General features: G+C 34.4%; 1 protein-coding gene across 1 annotated transcript in view; it reads left to right on the forward strand.

The window, feature by feature from the left end:
• Positions 1 to 18548, forward strand: part of LOC149773719 (putative inhibitor of apoptosis) — a 33844-nt gene extending 15296 nt beyond the window's left edge. Inside the window, exons 2-10 of the mRNA XM_089946116.1 lie at positions 1193 to 2090; positions 2941 to 3092; positions 4348 to 4408; positions 5415 to 5561; positions 6343 to 6515; positions 6857 to 6950; positions 7731 to 7847; positions 8437 to 8655; positions 9490 to 18548. Of these exons, the coding sequence (XP_089802242.1) occupies positions 1697 to 2090; positions 2941 to 3092; positions 4348 to 4408; positions 5415 to 5561; positions 6343 to 6515; positions 6857 to 6950; positions 7731 to 7847; positions 8437 to 8655; positions 9490 to 9686 (1554 nt within the window). The 5' untranslated portion in view covers positions 1193 to 1696 and the 3' untranslated portion in view covers positions 9687 to 18548. The remainder of the gene's footprint in view (positions 1 to 1192; positions 2091 to 2940; positions 3093 to 4347; positions 4409 to 5414; positions 5562 to 6342; positions 6516 to 6856; positions 6951 to 7730; positions 7848 to 8436; positions 8656 to 9489) is intronic.
• The last annotated feature ends 4579 nt before the right edge of the window (positions 18549 to 23127 follow it).

The following is a 23127-nucleotide window of genomic DNA, read 5'->3' on the forward strand; positions in this document are numbered from 1 at the left end:
TTGCTCAGTTGACTCCTGAAATAAATTACGACTATAGTTCACAACACTCCTACCCCCCAGGTGACCAATTGTGCCACTTAACAAATATTTGGAAATACCTATTCATTTGCCATAACTCAACCTATCGGAAATTACTGAATTCTGCTTGAACCCTACAAAACCCACCATCTAATTAGAAATTAACCCAAAGGTGTGAAAAACCACTGAGCTACCGCGAGTCCCAAGAGAACTGGTAACACATGTGCTAGGAACTAAATAATGAGACAATTATACAATTACGTTTGGCTTAGATGATATAGAGAAGAATGAGCCAGTAGATGTGGTGGCGGATCTCAAGTTAATTCTGTACTAAGATGTTATGTGTCTTTAAATACCTCTTTATGAATATGTGCACATATGTTTTTATTTAATGTATAAGCTTATACGTATTTATGTTTCTAGCTACATGTTCATGTGTGTATGTATGTATGTATGTATGTATGTATGTATGTATGTATGTATGTATGTATGTATGTATGTATGCATGTATGTATGTGTGTGTGTATGCATGCATGTGTGCGTGTGTGTGTGTGTGTGTGTGTGTATGCATGCATGTATGTATGCATGCATGTATGTAAGCATATATGCATGCAAGTATGTTTGCTTTCATCCATGGAAGTATGGTAGGCTAAAACCATGCCAACAGAAATGCAAGATTATTCAAATATGTAATGTATGTACAAACAAACTTTCACTTTCCAGTTCTCTCTCTCTCTCTCTCTCTCTAAAAAAAAAAGAAACTTCAATACAAGTATAATAACGGAGGTTTAATCTGGTAATTTTGATCTAAGTTTATGAGCATTTTTATTTATATTGACTATATTTATGTATTACAAGGATTTCAGCATAAATAGGCTTTTCACGTAGAGTACTGAGAATAAACGCATTACCATTTACATTGAAAGTATCAAGCAGACATCGAATACAATTCGGCGTTTTGTGGCATACAGCGTACAGTTTTGCCTTGTTTCTTCTTTTATTTGGTGGCCTTTTGCCGTTGTCTGCACTTTCAGTATGTATAGCTATTACAATAGATGCCTTAATGCAGATTTTGCTTATTTATACGCAACTTTTCACTTTTAAGAATATTCACTTGTATGAAAGAGTTGCATATAAACTGTTAGTGCCTAATTCTAGTATTTTTGTTTTTCAGATTACATACAAAGTATGCAATTTTATCATCAACACTTTTCCAGCTGTTGTCTTCGTTGGAATTTAAGAAGTATTGGAATACACACTTTAATTTCATTACGGATATTCACTTCCATGAACCTACATAAGTGCATATTCTATATGCCGCTAAAGAAAGAGTACTACTTCATGCAATATAAAGTGGCTGTACTACAGTATTCAGCAACATTGTTTATCAATGTTAAGGGAGTTAATCGATTGAACCTATTTGTGCACTGTTTCACGCCAGGATAGAGAATTACTATTTTATTTCGATATTAAATATAGTAAGAAATAGTAACTTCAGTATTCGGATAGTGCAGTAGATTTATCACTTGTAAGAGTGGTATAAATATAATGTTTAGAAGATACGACATTACTCATATGCAGGTGAACTTGAACATTAGCACACTACATTTTATCAAAATCTGAGATATGTATTTTTACGGCTGATTAGTCAAACTAAAATAAACGTCGACTTCAAAGTATGTTCATGTATCCAAGGAAATCTTTATCTGGTGCCTATGTAAATAAGGCTCTTTTAGACAACGTCTCTCGTCCGAGATCAAATAGGACCCAAGGTGGTGGCCATACAGTACCCGTTTACGTAGACGATGCCTTCATTGAAGAAACACACAACGGGCATGAAGCGGTATTCCTAACATTTGTGGTGTGTGATGAGGCCTCTTACTACCAGAAGCCCCTTGTTTCAAATTATGGTGGAACTCCTGTGGCTTGTGAAAATGGAATGACCATCACTCCTAAGGCGATAACTATATACCCACAGTTCACGCAGCGCTCTACGAGACTGGCGACGTTTGTTCACTGCAAGTCTTTTACTAACCAAGAGACTTTTGCCGATCTTGGATTCTTTTACAAAGGTAAAAGACATTACTTGTCGTTGTACGTGTGATTTTATCACCGGTCATGCATGTTCTCAAAAACAGATTTGAAATATGCTTAATTAATATCCTGATGTATCACACCAAAGAGAGTTCCTGCTAAGTAGGTTTAAATAACTAATGGATTGTATATTGATATCCTTTATCCGCACTTTCGCCGCGGAATGCCACATTTGAACTCAATACAACAAACATTAGAAACTATATTTAGAGTTTTTCGATATAACTTCAGGACCCAAATAGGTATACAATAACAAACAAGATATGACCCAAATTTGCATGCTTTCATTTGTATAGCCTACCAAAATATTTACATTACAATCTCTACCATTTTAGAACAAGTGCAATAGTTGTGATCTGAAGTATTGTTACAACGGAGAAACATTTGGAGATCCTATTGATATAAGATTATATTTGAGATTGAGTTTAAACTATCATCCAATCACCGGTGACTTGCCTAAAGTACAATCCTCTGTAATTGATTGAAAAATATAAAAGCACAAAAACATATAAAACATTACAGCTTAAATTTAAAACCAAGTATTTTTGTAATGTCCAGGCCAGATTTGTGTCCATTTGGGGCTTATGTGTTGCACTAATTCTTGTTTAAAATTAGTAATTTCTTTATTTTTTTTCTTTCTAATGTGGTCCCTAGAAGGAAGTCAAACCAGATTATCAATGGCAATTTAAGTGCAAGGTATAACACTACTGTTTATTATTCAGGGTCTGAATTCATGTTCCCTCATCAAACGTTCCAGTTAGCTTACGTCATTCGCGTAGTGCTTATCATACAAAAGTCCGATACAATCTATTGTGTTTATCTGAGCAGGGCAAGGGGACAGGGTATGCTGTTACGAATGCGGAGTCACTCTGTCTCGATGGAGTAAAGATGAAGATCCTTTGCTGGAACATGTCCGCTACTCTCCAGAATGTAGATATTTGGTTACAAAAATTCCTTCAGCCGATCTGAGAGATTACAAGGTAATAAATGCATTTCCTTAATAAGATATTGTCGTCCGCTATTATTTTATCAAGATTTCGGTAGACAGTTGAGTGTTAGAAATACTTTCAAGTAAGCGAAACAAGCAAAATAATTCCATAATGGATCTTACGCGTCACGTACCATTTTAAGTATGTTGTAAGATAAACTACTTGAGCTGGATTTACACAAGGCTGTTCAGTTTAAATGATACAAAAACAAGTATTAGATCTCTTTATTATTTTTATGAATTAATGAATAAGATAGACATGAATGCGTGTGATTATTCGGCTAACTTTGTGTCAGTTTCAATCTGGTGGATGCAATTTTAATTAAATGTGAATATCCTAAGCAAATGTGCTCTTTAAGGAAGTACGATACCGTCTAAATTAAATATTCTCCCATTTTCCAGTTTCTGATTTATGTTCCAATTTGTGGTTAATATTCAAGTTTACAGTAATTCTTCTGTTTACCTAATGCTAAAATATTAAGTGTGCAGAACATAAGTGTGATTAATTAGAAAATGATTCGTAAGTCACTTCATCTACTTTCAAAGGCGGAATTGCAATAGCTACTGTAAATACTGTATGTGACAGCACATGCATATATTCAGTTACCTTTATAAAAACTATAATCTTACATATTTTAGACCAAATGTATCAGTATTATCATATACGTAGTTAAAGAGTCAGAAGATTATGGAAATGCCATTGATGGCCTAGACATGCAGCAGGTGCTTGATTTGACTAAAAGTTTAAGACTAATCCACTAATTAATGAATATGTCCATATTTACATTTTGGCAATTTATACACTCTAGATGGATGCAAAGCTGCACACGTTATGATTCTTTGTGCGCTTTTAGAAGACAATTCGGAACGAATTTGATCTACCCTGTGCAAGCCAGCTAGTGTGCATGGAAACGTGCGTCCAGTTTAAATTAGGTGTATCTCCTAAACATATATATAATAACTGAAATAAACAATGATAACTATAATATGAAACGTGTATATATATATATATATATATATATATATATATATATATATATATATATATATATATATATATATATATATATATATATATATTCATAGTGTAGTAAATGCTTTAATCCGTTCTTATACGATTTGATTATATGAAAGTTAGCAAGGACCGTCTGAAAAACAAAAATAAAACGAAAGCAAAATTACACTACAAACTGATTTCTTGTAACATTAAATTTCAATGCGACCGTCTTGTCCATTTCATCTTCTAGGAACACCTCCAGCAAATAAAAACTAATACGTCAGGACAAGGAGTGACTGGAGTAAGACGAGGTAAGGGAATAACAGTTTCTTGTTATTTCTCCCTTTTTACGCTGTATCAGAGCATTTTATTATAATTGCATCACACTTCCAGTTCTCGAGAGATGACAGATATATATCATCCTCCATCTTTAGTCAAAGTACAGAATCTCCGATCTATGAGTGTGTAAAATTTAAAATACAAAAAATATTCGGTCGGTTTATAGATAGATGGAAGCTCTTCTCTTGCAATTGATCAATTCTTATGAATAAATGACAGATTCACTGATGTTGTATATTAATTATATATTCTCGTTCGGTATTTTGATGCATTCGTTTGTCATTTACACGTGTTGAACAAGAAGAATCAGGCTTGGGTTCTTTGAGATTTTCTCATCGTTAGAATGAAGTTACTTTTAAGTATGGAAATTGGCGTCTGGTTTGAATTTTAGTAATACAGGAGTAATGATCTACTTAAACGTGTGAATACCCTTTCTGGCTGAGTCAGGAATGAGGTGCAGTTGTACGGCCACGTGAAGCTCTTTGGACTTTGTGTTACTTTTGTATATTCGTCTGTCCATTGGTCACACATTTCTGTTGTGGGGCATCTGTGCTCCATGAATACCTTTCTTTTTTATATATGTGTGTGACTGGACTTTTAACGTAGCTATAACAAATGTTCAGTCATATTAAATATGTTACAACCTGCATAGCTTGGGGACAAATGTACATTCTCTATAAATTAAGTACTTAAATATATGCCTGTGCTTCCTCAAAGACCACGTTTAAAAGTAAATATTGACTGCGTAGTGCACGCAGCATACAACTCAGATCCAGACCTGCCATTGCATCATTCACATCCAGATCGTAGTCTAGATAATGCTCATAAAAAGTAAGAAAAGAATACCATATTCCGTAGAGACAAGAAGCTGATCTGCAAGCGTGTTGTGCCAAGGCAGACCGTAGGCTACGTTGCGTGCAGATCGGTGAACGTTATACGGTTTTGATCGGTAATAATGCTGTTTAAAATCTTCTTCAGAGATTACATCGTCTCAAGGAGACAGAAAGAAGATAAGGTCTCCAGAATATTCATCATATAGCGTGAGATTGTCAACTTTCGCAAGGTTTCCAGCCATCGATGGATTAGACGTCGGAAGGATTGCAGATGCTGGATTTTACTACACAGGTGTGCATGGACCTATTGGCATTACCGTTTGGCATGTCTCAAACAAAAGCAAAGCTAGATATTCAAGCAAGAAGTTGAAACTTTGTAGAAACTAAGAATTTTTGCTCTCTTGTAATAATTTGTGTTATTCTTAGTATTATTCAAGGGTCAGTATAATGTAATTTTGCTACTTAATAAATCTGATATCTGAAATATATTAAATGCTTTAGATATTAAGTTCTTTTTTAACAAAAATTATTTTGTATTCAAATGATTGCGCATCTTTAGTCACACCTTCTTTCTTCGTTGTAACTGCATTTATGTAATTGTACACTGTTAAATAATAAAGGGGAAATTATATCAATTGACCCAGAAAATAGTCATTTACTTCCAGAAAATAGCATACATAAAGGGTTAACAAGCCAGACAGCAGACAGTTAATTACTCACATTGTTGAAGCATCCACGTTAGCTATTGTAGTGACAGGTAATCACCTGGTCAATTAAGATCAGTGGTTAAATTTAGTTTCTTAACAGCTTTGTATTAATATAATTAGTGTGAACGGAAAACAGAATCTCACTGTTCATGTCCACACTGTCGATTCATTATCATAAGATGAACTGGTTAATGTCTATTTCTGTACCCAATTTAATACAATCTAGGGTTATGATCAAGCTCTGGCACCTTGTATACTATACATATGCTTCGTTTTCGTAAGGGAAATGATATATAAATGTCCACGTCACCCAACATTTACATCAAATTGTTTTCAACATGATGTTTGCTATCAAATCACGAACAGGGAATCTTGACATAGTGAGATGTTACGCATGTGATGGTGGCTTAAAGAGATGGGAACAAGGGGATGACCCATGGGAGGAGCATTATAAATGGTTTCCTCAGTGTCCCCATCTTGAACAGTCCAAATACCAGATGCCAAGAAAGGAGACAAAATCAGAGATTGGCACCACAAAGGTTAGCGAAACATTTATTTCAATTGTGTGAGATATATTCATAGACATGCAATCATTATTTGTAGCGAATTTACAGTCATCTATGTTGAATCTCTATATAGAAAGGCAGTTAATGTGCAGTGTCATTGTCTTCTTCTAATTTCAGAGTCTTTCGTATTTTGTATATCACGATATGCGGTAAATAAAATGAAATTTCGTTTGATAGCTTAAAGAGTATTAAATCTGCTGTAAATCTAGCAATATATATATATATATATATATATATATATATATATATATATATATATATATATATATATATATATATATATATATATATATTCTCATTTATGTGTTAATTAGTCTGCAGATACAAAAATAGCTTCCGCCAGAAGAGATCCTCACTCAGATGATGTTCTGGCTGGGATGGTGAATAAGTTCAATGTTGGAGAACAACGTAAGTTTATGATTTCTTAAGAGACTGCAACAATTGAAACATGTGCTGATAAAAAAGCTGAGTGTGATTCTGGCACCTGTTCCAATGTGAGCAAAAATATTTAAGACAACTATGATTTAATCTTCTCCATGGAATACCGTTCGATGATGAAGAAACATATTTCAGGGCAAATGCGTCTAATATTCTTCCTGTACACCAGTCCACGATGCGATTGCTGCCTCTGGACCCTTGTAATCACACGCATTGTCATATCGCATGTCAAGGTCCCTATACTTATACAAGTATGGTTCATTGTAACATAGACGATACGATGACTATATAAATGTGTTACCATGTACAATGGTATAATATTATTTCATTCCATTAGTCGTTTTCAAAAGACATTATCCTTGAAATTAATGAAATATCAGAGTGATTTGATTAATATGGTATGAAGCACAATTACTTTAAATTGTATCAGTTTTCATTACGTAAAAATTATTTTTCTTTTTAAAAAATCTAAATCTTAAAAAGAAATTAGATTTTATACATAGACATCTGCTTTAAAACAAGCACACATTTGTACATGGCATAGCTGGAAGTTTTAATAGGCATTGGTTTTATTTAAAAAGACGGTTTGCTCAGGTTCGATACATGTATCTATCAACATCTAAGGAGCAATTCTATTTTAAAACTCAAAAGACCTTTATAAAATCAGAAGAGAAAATCACAATTGCCATTGTAGTATACCTTTGTATAGTATTTACACCTTTATCTTATAAAAATACTTTTAATCTTTAGAACCCAACAAACAGGAGGCCGAGCCGGATTTGAATACACCTGCAGCTTTGGCTGTTCTAGACATTGGGTACTCAAGAACAGCCGTGACTATGGCAATCAAGGAACTTATAAAGACAGGTTATAAGCATTTTATTCGCCCAGTGAATGAATTTGAGATGCATTTTTTTATATATTAAATATTAAATTTAAAATAAGAAATAAACACGGTAACAAAACGTAATCTGTTTGGAGTATTACAAGAAGTAATACATAGAGAGGTCTATATGTGGCACACATGAAAATGCACATTTATAACTTTTATTAAATAAAACTGATTTTATTCATATATTTCAGGATCATTTATGCTATTGTCATCTCTGTTTTCTATACTGTTATATTTAAAATGATTTCTGCTCTGCACCAAGAGAAAATTAATGTTCATCTGTTTAGCTTTCGCTGAAGGAAATCGTACTTATAAATGGTTTTCATGAGCTCCTAAAGTGCTCATAACAATTTCAGGATTATTTGTACTGTTTTTATCTCTGTTTCATATTGGTCAGTCTCAAACTTAGCTATTGTTATGCAAATCGCTCCCTAACTGTTGCAAACTGGGAGGCGTCGTAGCTACGAAAGAGAAATGGTGAAACTATCTCATCGAATCTTGCATTTCAGCTGTGTTTCCTACATTAGCATAGCCTTTATTCTTTCAATGTTTGTTGATTTACAGGGCATAAAACGTTAACACCTAATGCTATTCTTCGAGTATTGGTCTCCTTAGAGGACACCGGAATAAAGCTGCCTGTCGATGATGATGATAAAGAGCACGATAACACAAACAATATCTTATCAGCTTTAAATATGGTTTCTTCAAATGATTTATCTTCCGAAGAACGGTTAAACGGGAAGAAAACAAAACCAACTGTGATATCTGGGACAAGAGATAAAGGTAGGTGGCTCTTCTTTGAATGTGACCATTTAGAGCCGCTCAAAGGTCGCTCATAATTAAAGAATATATATTATTTCAGTTCACTAGTACAGGAAACAGTCTGCCTACATATATCATTAAAGTAAGAGAATAATCAAATTAACGGAATAGTATCATTAACAACGAATTAACAAAATTTTCTTACTTTTCACTAGTTCTCTCATTTCCCCAGTAGTTTTATATTCTTGACAACGAGGCTCGGTAACTGTGTTGTAGGCGTGCTGCATTAGCGACCGAAATGGATGCCGGTTCTAATCCTAACAGTGTATCAGCCTACGTCTCCTATCATCATGTGTTCTAGAGCAAGGCACTTTACTCCAAACGCCTTGGCGATAAATAACCTACTTGTGTTACTGTGACGTAAAACACAAGAATCAACAAACATATTCTTGACAAGTTCTTGGTGTTTTGGGGTACTAAATATTGGTGTACAAGTAAATGACAGTTTCTATTAGAATCTTGATATTTAGGTACTAATATACCTTGTATATAATGTTGTATCTGCTTAAATGTTGTTCACTGCAACATCCCTCGCCGAAGTTTTACAATTATTAATATTCAATATACAGCGTGTTCAAACGTATTTACGTGAATGAACTTAGATCTTTTGGTACATATATGTACTTTCCAGCCTAATATCTTTTTTTTATTTACTCTACCTAGATTCCATCAAATGTTTCTTTGAGAGGTTCAGTTTAATCCAACTTTCATTGTATCCTATGTTCGAACACCATAATTACCTTCACTGAATTATCAACCTGCATACATTAAATTTTATCTTTTATTCCACCACAGAAGTTTGTCATCTTCTGGAAGACAATGAAAAACTAATCAAGCAGATGATATGCAAACGATGTAGAGAAAGACAAAGAAATGTTCTTTTACTTCCATGCACACACTTTTGTTTGTGTGAACAGTGTTCGAAAGAAGTATCACTCTGCCCTGAATGCTGGAAACCTATCAAGGAAAGGGTCAAGACATATGTTTCGTAACAATATTTTACGGACTGAAAATTTTACCATTTGTCACACAAAGAAAGAACTTTATCAATTGGTCATCAAGTGTTTGTTTCTTCCATATTATTTTCTTTTTCTCTTACATTTTGAAAGTTCATTTACATCAGAAACATTGCTAGCATGGGAGGAAACTTATTGATATTGATGTCATGGATTAATAGCGAGTTATTAAAAACAAAATAACAATAGAAACATAAATGTAGCACACATCAAATATACTACTGATCGTCACATATGCATGTATTCTTTGTTCCAATGACTCAAAGTAAAGAGTTATTTAGACTGAACTAACACAGTAAACGAGAGCTGTATTAAGCATTTTATCAAGGTATATAGTACTTGTTTAAATTTCCCGAAATAAATGTACACTGTTTCGGTCAGGGACCTTGAACTCACCTTTAGAAATATATGGATCGATATAAATAATAGATAATGAGCAGGAATTGATATGTTATGTATATTTAAATAGTATTGTATGTTTACCTTTATTCTTAACTTAGGGATCAGGTTTGACTTTCCTTAATACACTCACGTTTTTTTCTTGTGATGTTTGCAATTTATAAAGATATTAAAATTGATATATCAAAATTACATTGATTTTATTTTGGAATATGTATTTTCTCTGGTAAGAAAAATTAAGTGAAACAGCCAGCGTTCACATTGTCATTTAATGTAGTGACCAGTGTTTCAGTTCTTACGTAGAAGTTTTATGGTCTATGAAAGGGATGAATTGCTGCCCAGAGATTTCGAAAATAAAACAAAAACCATGTTTCTGTGAGCAAGAAACAATTTTTTTTTGTTTCAGTATTTTGTGGGAAAAGAAATTTTGGATGACAATCCTTTGCGTTTAGTAAGTAAATCTGATCTTGATGGGAAATTAAAAAATTATAGTTAGAAAACCGGATGGAATTTGAACTATTTAAAAAAAATTGTTCTCATCAAACTGTTCAGAAATCCTTGTCTCTACCTACGTGCATTCATGGTAAGAAGAAATGACACGTTATTTCGAATTATTGCAGTTGGATAATAAACAATTTCAAGCGCTCTTATTTCAAGAAGCCGACGTCACAGTTTGGTATTGTTTGTGTCAATCAAACCTCAGTCTGATTCTATTATGAAGAGTTATTAACCATTCATGTCGAAATGTTCTATATCTCTTTTTGCCGATTCTACGAAGCCTATACCTCTTAGACTATTAATGAACACACGAGTTACTCAGACTGTTTTATTATCAGAACATTTGCCTCTGTCTCAGAAGATTTATTTTAGTGAAAACTTTTTACTTAGGGAGTAGAGTGCGGCTTTGTTACTTTTCCTCTCCATTGTGTCTATTTGGCATAAAACTTTGTGCCGTGTTTAAATAAGAATCTTGGTCCTGACTTATATCCTGCATTTGCAGTTATCAGAACTACAGCAATGAGAGCACTTGACAAGGATGATGATCAGACAATTATTCCTTTAACTGGTCAGTCTTTTGTAGAGGCCAATATCGATCATGTTATGTACTGATAAAGAGATATATATCACTGTGAATATGTTTAACTACTCAGACTCACGATTCTATTTAGGGTCACAAAAGACAATCAATCATTGTTCATGAGCAAGACCCTGCTATCTTTTGTTTGTTTCTGATGGATATGATCAAAAAGCATCACTGTGTTATTTTGTGCAAAGAAGGAGTCATTATGAGAAAAGGGAAATCACATAAGGTACGAGTGGTCAGTGAGCTATCAAATTGTCTTTTCGAGGTCATATCGACAGGAACTTTTTAGGCTAGCCCATATCACTCCCTTGCCTGGTCATTTAAGGGTCAGTAAGAGTTTTCACAATACGTTGAATCGTTTTTATTGGCCAAAAATCAAAAGAGGTGTTTTTAAATATTGCATATATTGCCATACTCAAATCGTAGTAAAACCCAATTAGATAATACTTAAGGGCCATCTGCCACATATCCCTGCATTTGACGCATCATTTAGCAGAATAATAGTACTAATACTTATTGACTATAATGAGTGCATCAACAAGATATCCAGAGGCAAGTTCTGAGAGTAATATTCAAACTAAAACCATAGTAAACGCTTTGATAAAGTTTAAAGCACATGTTGAATTTCTCAAAAATATCTAGTCTGATCAAGGAAAAAATTATGTGTCTGGAAGTTTCCAACAAATTATGCATGAATGAGGAATCCAACAGTTAAATCTGCTGCATATCACTAACAGAGTCAAGGAGCGTTGGAAGGATTTCATGAAGCTTTAAATAATTTGAGTTGGTCACATTGCTGAAAAGATTGGAATGAGAGTATTCATTTCATGTTGTTTGCCGTTAGGGAATCGGCTCAGGAATCTTTGGGTTTTAGTACTTTTGAACTAGGTTGGGATATACTGTCCGTGGACCACTGAAGTCATTAAAAGAGAAACTTTTTTCAAATGAAGATTAAACAATTAATCTTCTTGACTATTGCTCTAATTTCGAATATAAGTTGTCAAGCGCATGTGAAGTAGCAAGAGTACGTTTTCACTCTGCTCAGTCAAAAATGAAATTAAGATATGACAGAAATACAAAGGAAATGAACTTTCAGTCCAATTATAGTGATGTGGCTCAATCGCCCTTACCTCAACATTCGATTCAGGCTAAATTTGTTTGGCCTTATACAATTGGAATGAAAGTAAATGACAAACTATATCATTAGTACTTCTGGGCGAATGAAATAGAAACCATCCTGTCATACAAATATATTAAAGAAGTAGGTAAATATACTGCAGATGATCATTCTATAAATGTTGTTGAACCTCTTCCACATAGCGAGGATGTAAACACTGGAATACAATCTGGTGGCAGTGACTTTGCTTTAACAGATGCTCGGAATTTTTCAGAAATAGTAAACAATCTGGACTAGAAACTTTCATATCAACAACCACAAAAAAACAATGAGCTAAAACCACCATTTCCTGATATTCCAATTCAAACGAATACAATCTACCGAGACGCTGAAATTGTAGATTCTACTCCTGTGAAACAGTATCCTTATATGTTTGAAAAAAAGCAATTTAATATTTACAAGAGGATGATTGCATAGAACCAAGTAAGAGTAACTCGAGTTCGGCAATTATATTATTATTGAGCTAAAATCAGACAATATTTAGTTAAACCAGTAGTTAACGACAAGGCTATAAAGGAATTCACAGTTCCTATCACTAAAAAGTAAAGTATGTAATGTTTGAGGTATGACTGGATATTATCGGAAATTTTTGCTTAATTAATGCAAGTTTCGTTGGTCTAAAAATATCAGAATGAAACTGATAAATTAAAGTCTAAACTTATGAGTGCACCAGTTATTTCAGCCCCCAATTTCAGGCAACTATTTAATATGTCTGTTGTTGCAAGTGGTGTAAGTGTTAGTGGAGTATTGATTAAAGAAAATAAAAATGGTTTGAATAAACCAGCGTGCCCATTTCTTCAAAATCAAAACAACATATATGCATCAGACAAATTAGTCTGCAAACCAGAAGTACTATTTGGCCTAGCAACACTTTGATGTGCATATTAGTTCAGCTTTTCGGATTACTGCATTCAGTGATCACAACCCACTTTATTTTGTTAGCAAATGGAAAAATAGAAAAATCATATAATTGTGTGGTAGAGTGGGAAACTGTAGGAATACAACATTGACTTAAGTCACATCAAGGGAAAGAATAATATGGCTGTAGATATACTCTGGCATGTATAGAAGTACTATATCACATTACGTTATTTTTGCGTCATTCATAAGACATATTTCTAACCAATTTAATTATTATAGTATTACATGTACAATTCATTAATATTTAATAGCAATCTTTATTAACATTTCATAGCAATCTTTATTACATAATTCTTTCTTTCTTTGTATTTGGGGAGGAGTTATGTATATTGAAAATGTGTTGTGTGCTTGACCTTTCTCAGTAATTAAAGGTAAACCTCTGGCCAACCTGTTCTCGTGTTTCCACCATATGTTTAATTTATAAATAAGATATTTACACATATGCTAGCTCCATGTCTTGTCTTACTTGCAATCTTAGAATGTTATGGAACGAACTTGTTACCCATATCCTGGTCATTTACATTATGTCATATGTTTTCTTTTACAAGTTTGAGGTAAACAACATTATTAAATCCTACTTTAATATCAGTCTACGGAATCGCATTTACTACTTAGAGATTATTGAGTATTCAGTCAAAGATATTATGACTTATATCATTGTGGTACATCACGACTATTAGTGCATCATCACATTCAACGCTATTTGAATTTATTTGGCATATTATGTAAATTTTAAATTTGTGTCGTACATAATGTAATCATGTGTTGGTTTCAAACCTGCCGGTTTTGTTTTGTCTTTGACTTAGTTTAAGAGAATAGAGCCAAAACAGATGATTCAGCATGAGGCATAACTGGTATAAATGTGCCCAAAGATTAACGGTGAGAGAGGCTGTTATAGAGAAAGGGAGGGAGAGAGACTCTTTGTTTAGGTGTGTTTATGTGTGTGTGTGTGTGTGTGTGTGTGTGAGAGAGAGAGAGAGAGAGAGAGAGAGAGAGAGAGAGAGAGAGAGAGAGAGAGACAGAGAAGTTCTATAAACATATATTTGTTACATGATAGTATTTTCATATTCTAATATGACCACTTTATGGATTTAGTCATCCGTCCTTCCACCCATGTTTGAACAAGTACATTTATGCGCAAAAGTGTGTATAATACACATGCTCACATACAGTAAAATACATTCGTGTATACTATTACATGCATACAAATACCCATACCCACATATATTCATATTCATAAATACATATATATATATATATATATATATATATATATATATATATATATATATATATATATATATATATATATATATACAAAGAGAGAGAGATAGATAGATAGATAGATAGATAGATAGATAGGTAGATATAGATAAATAGATAGATTGATAAAGATAGATAAATAAGCATAGATAGATAGATAGATAAACGTATTAATTAATACAGTGAAATCTCAGTGGATCAGGCATTGCTGGAACATTATTTGTTGCTAGAATTTAGCTACAATCAATCAGGTGGGCAGACCCATGGAAGCGTCTGTGTAAATTCGAATAAAATAACATTCAGTTAAAACAACGTTTTGAAAGGTTGCCGTTTTGCATAAAAATTGTCCCATGTGCAGTTTGCATATGCAGAATACATTTTGGGGCGAAAATGTAATTATAGTTCTTTTTTAAAATGATATATATTATACATATCAATTCAATATGACACCTATATTTATAAATATATAGTTCAACTGTAATATAAATAAATTAATCATTTCCTCACTCCTGTGTCTGTTCATTAATGCAGATTGCCTGTCATAAATAAATGTTTTAGTGATGATTGCTCTCACTCCTTATACAGTCAATAAACCTAGTCAATACTGACTTTTATTTTGGGCACTCCAATAAAATATGCTATAAAACGTCTAAAGAGTGTTTGCAAACAGAGCAAAAATTATTTGAAATTTGTAAAACTGTTAACAACAAATAGTTTTAGCTGAAATTTTCTGTGGAGAATCTTATTTTCAAATCATTTATGTATATGATATATTGTTACCTTAAGAGGCAAGGAAAGAAAGATGATTCTACTCGTTCTCATTTATATTGTCAAATTATTTATTCCATTTTGCAATGAGGTTGTCTCCTGGTCTTTGCGAATGAGTGTTTTGTAGATTCATTTTTAACGCATGTTTCATCCATTATTATTACAGTATTATTATTATTATTATTATTATTATTATTATTATTATTATTATTATTATTATAAAAACAGATGGATGAATACTAGGTTATGATATACTCCTTATTCAATTTTATTTTTGAACATGAATTTCCAATAATGATATTGGAATTATCCATATTTGCATTTAAATGACTTCATCCTTGTTTTCAACTGTAGGCTTATTTGACTCTTATGTATAACTATATAATGTGTTCGACTTTTGTCCGTGATTGTAGATTGTAAGGGTCATTTGTAAATATATTTCATTTCTAGCTATCGTCCATGATTGTAAATTAAACTTTAAGATAATGATCATGTTTAACAAAATGTTTACTTGGATTTCAGTACAGAAACTTGAGTTTTCCCTTACAAATTCTAGTATCTATCCTTACTTACAAAATGTTGAATGTTCTAGAAAGCAATCTTGTTTACGAATTTGTTTTATTGATCCTTAATTTTTATGTATAATTTTGTTTACATCAAACTGAGTCGTTCCTATTTTAAATTATGTCAATGGAAACACTTTAGGTTATGTTCAGGTATAATTTAGTAGGATGCATACATTTGTTTAATTTATTGGAATTACCATGTGCGCCTTGGCATTTTGGATTAAAACGTTACATAGCGATTATTGTTAATTCATTCTGGATTATATAATTGTGATACAGCAGGACTAGTTGTACGTCAACACATTCAAAGCTCTTGGTACGTCAGCGTATTTAAGATTGGAAGAGTGATAGCACATTTAAGGTCATTTGAGACTTTAATTCACAATAGTGTAAGTTTCTATTATAATTTCATTTTTATGTTAGATAATTAAATTATTTGTATATTTAAACAAAACCTGTTCCTTTTGCGTTTAATGCTTTTGTTATTTTATAGTTGTAACATTACACTTATATATATATATATATATATATATATATATATATATATATATATATATATATATATATATATATATATATATATATATATATATATATATATATACATATATTGATATCAACCATTTTAAGACCACCCTTATTATACCTCTTAATAAATAATTTTCTTGAAATTTGGTCTCTTAACCCACTCCAAACAAACCTGTAAAACAAAAATTAGTTTTGGTAATACCCAGTAAGTGTGATTTAGTAAATTTATTAGTAGATTCTTATGTTTTGATGGTGACAAACGATTGATAACTGACTTAACATAAAGTGTTTAGTGATCTTTTTGATGTTTTTTCCCTGATATTGGTATCATATTTTAATTTAACCATATTGTTTAGATATGTGGAAAATGTTATTCCTAGGCAAATTAATTAAGATGGATCCCAATCCAAATGGTATTCTGAGCAGTATTTAATAGTAATGCCTGTTCTTCTTCAGCGTCACACTGCTTTAAATATATCGATACTTATACAAAGTCCCGAACAATTTAAGTATTGATATATTGGACCCCACGTTGATCTCATAGGTTTTTGTCGGACACATTAAGAGTGTATTATGTATCATTTGCATGCTTTGAGATAAGACGTTCTATATGATTTGTATTCCTGTAATATTTTATTTTTTCTTGATCATGTAGAAGGAAAATGTGTGTGGAGAGTGGATGAACGTGTCTGCAGCTCCTCCTAATATCAAAACAGTATGAAAATTGTCAATTTAAAATAATGCATGAATTCAATCTGAAACCGTTTTGTCCAATTCATGAGGTCTCCTGCACATATTTAGATAGTCTAATATGTTATCAATCAAAAGCCATCCAACACAGTGCAAAGCCTTCTCAAAATCAGGTAGGAGAAGAAATCCAGGAATGTTATATTGTTTTGTAAAACAAAATCATATAAGGTAAAGATATATAGCTACCTTTAATGAAAACAGTTTGATCATTATTAATAATTTCTGGAAGTACATGCTTAGTATATTTGCATTAAGTAAGATAATAGTCTCAAATTGTTCCGATACTGTTCTGGTTTAACCTTTTGTGTAAGACAAATTACAATTTCATTTTGAGTCGATGATAGATACTGAGAATTATATGAAAATTAATTCCCTTTACATAATATGTACCAATAACTATCCAAAAGAATTAGGAAAACTCCAGTGTAACCCATGTGAACTGGACTTTTAGTATTTGCAATAAATTTCAGGGTTGCAGTGGCTTCAATTAAAGTTATCAGGCCATTCAATAATTCTTTATGTGCACTATCGAACTAGAATTAAAGAGGATTTCAAGATCAACTGGTCCAACAGGTACCACTAATAGAGCTTCTGATAATATAACGTCTACTCGTAAGATAATTTTCGGAACAGTTGCCGCAATATGCTTAAGATGAGTTTGGTAAACTAAGCGTCTTTTAACTTATGTAATTTCTGTTTTTCAAATTACATAAATATTTTGACACTCGTTCTCCTAGTTAAATACATTTTGCATTTAATCATGTTACCGCACCTTCAGTTTTATTGATATGATTTTCAAGCTAACAGGTTTGTTCTACTGTTTAAAATGTAAAAATATAAGTTTTATTAAATTTGTTCTAAAGAATGAATTTCATTAATTAGCTGTTTCCAGTCGATCTTGTCTTTTTTTGAAGGATGAGAAGGAGACAGGAACATCCCCACCCCCAAATTTCTAACAGTATCATTTCAATCATAACTTGATCATAAAGCAAAAGCCAACTCCCTTGCACTGGGATGGATTAGCATATTATAAATATATGTATCAATTTCTAGATCCGAAGCTAACTAAGTTAAAATCACTTGCAATGATCACATAATCACTTTTAATGGCTGTTATAAAACTCGTGATTTCTAATGAAATGTTTGGATCATCTCGGTTACGAATGTATATGTTAATTAGAATTAATATCTAATTTTTGTTGTTATATCTGGATGTATTGTATTGCCACCAGTATTTGTACTGGTTCTATGTATAGAGAATTGACAATTATTATTTAATATAATAGCTACCCCTCTCATCTAAAGTTTGATGAAAAAGAATTGATTGTATGTGATTATCACACTTCTGAATAAAGTGGGTACTTTGAAGAAGAAAAACTGAATATTTATTTTGCTTTATATATTTCAAAACATCTCTTCTTTTGATTATATCCCATATTCCCTGACAATTCATATTATCGTTCTTTAATTGCTCATACGTGTAACAACTGAGACAAAATTTGTTTTATGATATAAATCTGGAGACCATCAAAGTACAAAAGAAACTCTGATGACAGTTCGATTTGCAGATTTTTGGTGACTCTGAACATGAAGTGAAGTGTACAATTGTAAGTAAAGAGATGAAAATTTAAGGGATTAGGGAAATTATTGAGAAAAATAGGACAACATTTAACAAGTTGATAGCAAACAAAGGCAGTTAGAAAGAAAGATAAATAATGTGTAGTCCAGAAAATGTGGTGAAAGGAACAAACCTAAACAAATGATCAGGAAAGATAGCAGAGAATGTAGAATTAAGGAAAGTACGAAAGAAAAGAAATAAAACACGAGCACATAATAATAGGGGTACAAAAAGTACATTTTGTCACTGGTCATGCACACCATATGAAATATAGACACAAAATATAGTGTGAAACGCAAAAATAGGTTACACCGATTGGAGCAAGAATGTAATGTATATTAGTTATATCTACTCATGATACAAATCCTTCACCAGAACATGTACATATAGAATACACTTCTATATAAATATTCCAAGCAAGATATGAAAATAGAACTTATAATTCTGTATTTTTTTTTTTTGTGATTAGGGTTTAACGCCATTTTTTAGCACATGATAGGCTATACATGGCGGCCAGTATTAAAGGTGGAGGAAGAACCCGGGAAAACCCCGGAAAGAACCACCGACCCACGAGAAGCTACTGGCAAGCTTTCTCACATACCCACATTAGCCGAATCCGAGACTCGAACCTACGCAGACAGAGGTGAGATGGCAGTGATCCGTAACGGACAGCGCTTTAGACCACTCGGCCACTCGGGGCCCCCTTTATAATTCTGTAAATGGATAAACTTTCTACATTTTTTAATTCTCAAATATATGTTTAGCCCGTATCCTCTCATTATCCGCTGGATATTCATCATTCAACGTCGTGAGTCTGGGGCTGGCTTCGCGGTCAAGTCGAGTTTGGTGAATAAGCTTTCCATCTTACCAAAGTGAATTAATGACCGGCTAATACTTCTGAACCTTACCATTACATGAATAAAGCAAGCCACGCTCATTAGTGCTTATGCACCATTCATTCTACCAGTATCTGGAAGCTCTGATTGCTTTGGTATCAAAGTCAGAAAAGCTGATCATTCTTGGTGATTTGAACGCCAGAGTTTGCGCGGACCACATATGTGGGAGGGATTTATTGGTAGACATGGTATTGACAACTGAATCAGCAGTGGAAATCTGCTTTGGAGGACGTGCGCAAACTACGATCTCCTCATCGCAAACACCGTCCTCCGTCTGCCTAACCGCAATAAAACAGCAATGATGCACCCACGGTCTAAGCATTGACATCTGATCGACTACATCTTAGTCCGTGGGAATGACAGGCAAGATGTCCGGGTGACCAAGGCCGTGTGTGGTGCTTACTGCTGGACAGATCACAGGCTACTGATTTCCAAGATGAATCTCAGAATTTAACCTCCAAGACGGCCACAGAGAATTAAAGTCCCCAATCAACTTAACGTCTCCAGGTTGAAAGCATACATCACTGAGCAAGCTCTGTCGGAAACTCTCACAAGCCAACTGGAAACTACATACTCTGATACCAACAACGTAGATAAATGCTGGCAGACCTCAAACATCTGGTGCACTCTACTGCATATGAAACCCTTGGCATCACTGCGCGAAAGCACCCATACTGGGTTGACGAGAACTGTGAAGAAACACAGTCTCTGCTTGACACATGGCTGAGCCGAAAGGCTGATGATATTCAGTCCTTTGCCGACAGACACGATATGAATAATTTCTATATTACTCTTCGTGATGTTTATGGCTCAGTAACAGCAGGCACAGCACCATTCTTGAGCACAGATGGCAGCACTCTTTAAACCAAGAAGGATAAGATACTGGATCACTGGGCGGAACAGTTTGACGGTGTCCTCAACAGACCCTCTTCCATCAACGATAAAGCGATAAACCGTCTACTCTAGGTAGAGATCAACGAGAGATAGGCTGACCCTCCTACAATACTAGAAACTCACAAGGCCATTGTGCTCCTGTCTAGTGGTAAAGCTCCAGGAGCAGACTCCATCCCAGCTGAGATCTACAAGTTTGGTGGGACTAAGCTCGTGGAAAGACTAATAGAGATGTTCTGTGGGATGTGGAAGCAGAAATATATACACCAGGAATTCAAAGATGCATCCATCTTCCACATTTACAAACGCAAAGGCAATCGCCAATCCTTCACCAACTATAGCGGAATCGCTCAAGACCCTCGTCAGGCTACTGCTGCACAGACTCACAGATCACCTTAATTATGGTCTACTGCCAGAAAGTCCGTCTGGCTTCAGAAAGGAGAAAGGCGCAATCAGCATGATCTTTGCTGCCAGGAAGATGCAAGAAACGTGTCTTTAACAAAATACCTAGCTATATACTACTTTGGTGGACCTGACTAAGGCATTCAGCATCATGTCCAAATTTGGATGTTCAGAAGTCTTCATTGAAATAGTGATGCATTTTCATGACGCCATTCTTGCTAGAGTCCAGGACCAGGGTAACTTTTCCGAACGCTTTGCGGTCACGAATGATGTTTAACAAGGATGCGTATTAGCCCGCACTCTCTTCAGCCTCATGTTCTCCGCAATGTTTTTGGATGCTTTCAATGACAGTTATGTGGGAGTAGGTCTCCTATACCGTCTGGATGGGAAGTTGTTTAACCTGAGGAGGCCTTAAACCAAATCCAAAGTCCAGGTTGAGAACATTTGCAGCCTTCTGGATGCAGATGCATGTGCCCTCATCTCCAGCACGGAGGCAGGTATACAACAGAGTATGGACCTGTTCTCCACAGCGTGCACTAACTTCGGACTTACCATCTCTACCAATAAGACTGACGTTTTGCATCAGTCAGCTCCCGGAGATGATTACCTGGAACCATCCATCACTGCCAATGGCCAACAGCTCAAAAATGTAGACAGGTTCACATACCTCAGTAGCACCCTCTCACAAGCAGTCCACATAGACGATGAGGTCAACACCAAGATTGCCAAAGCCATCATAGCATTTGGCAGACTCTGCTCAAATTTCTGGGATAGGAGAGGCATCAAGTTTGCCACCAAACTCAAAGTCAACTCAGCGGTTATTCTCTCCACCCTCCTCTATGCTTGCGAGACCTGGACTGTGACGCCATGTTAAAAAAACTGAACCAATTCCATATAAGCTCCCTGAGAAGACTGATCAAAATCAGATGGCAGGACAAGGTACCGAACACAGAGGTGCTCATTCAGGCTGGCATGACACGCATTCACACCATTCTGTGCAAGGCACAACTCCCATGGGATGTCCATGTTGTCCGCATGCCGGTAAAACGCCTACCTAAGAAGGTCTCCTGTAGAGAGCTACAGCAAGGCAAGATTTCTCACTGTGGTCAAAACAGAGGAACAATGACACCCTCAAGGCCTCACTGAGTAACTTAGGCATTGACCCTGACAGCGGGGAGAGTGTCGCTGCTATTCGATCTGCTTGGCGCAGTCAAGTTAATTCCGGTCTAGCAAATCCAGGAACAGCAGTTCCGCAACTAACAGTCAGCATCCTGTACATCCATGTCCCCACTGCAACAGACACTTCCGGGCCCGGATCGGACTCATCATCCATCTCCGGACCCACCCCCAGTCAGTCGATGACATTGAATAGTCTTCATCGACACCGATGGACGAACATCATCATCTTCATTCATTTTAACTTAGTATCAGTCGTCTGAAATTGTATAATGCAGAACAACATTCTGATCTCCTCAGTGGTTATACATCCTAAGGATTTTGTCTGCTCTGGAGTTATCCCCCTTTCTTATGTGTGTGTGTGTGTGTGTATATATATATATATATATATATATATATATATATATATATATATATATATATATATTGGAGCGAGAGAGATTTAGTCTTTGTTGATTTTCGCGTATGCTTTCTCTCTGTGTGCGCACGTGTGCCAGTGTCTATAGGTGTGGTAGGGAAGCTAGGGAAAAGAGAAGAATTTACGAAGGAAGAATGCAAGAAAGTACATTCGGCTAATATTGATCGACCCGAATTTTGTGCCTATTTTTGTGCCTATTTTACCTGCTATGATTCCTCTCCTTCTTTATGTTTATCCACAAAACTATTCACCATCGGACCGACCGGTGGTCTAGTGGTTAGAGAGTCCACCTCGGATGCGGAAGTCATTTCTGATAATATTATAAAATCGCAATACATCCATTCAAGTTAAATCTTCCTGTAGCCTTTGACAGAAAAATATCTTTACACTATTGTTTAATACAATGGAGACAAGTTACTCATCACCCACCTCTTGATTTACACAAACGTCTGCAAATTCGTGTGAAAACAATAGATCGTTACGTATATTTACCGAGCATTGTTAGTGTTCTTCCTATGTCAACTGAAGAGTACAACTTGGCCTGGAACTATGCCAGTCAT

Source organism: Sinohyriopsis cumingii, unplaced genomic scaffold, assembly GCF_028554795.1.
Source record: "Sinohyriopsis cumingii isolate HCF-2022 unplaced genomic scaffold, ASM2855479v2 utg000622l, whole genome shotgun sequence".
Lineage (NCBI taxonomy): Eukaryota > Metazoa > Mollusca > Bivalvia > Unionida > Unionidae > Sinohyriopsis > Sinohyriopsis cumingii.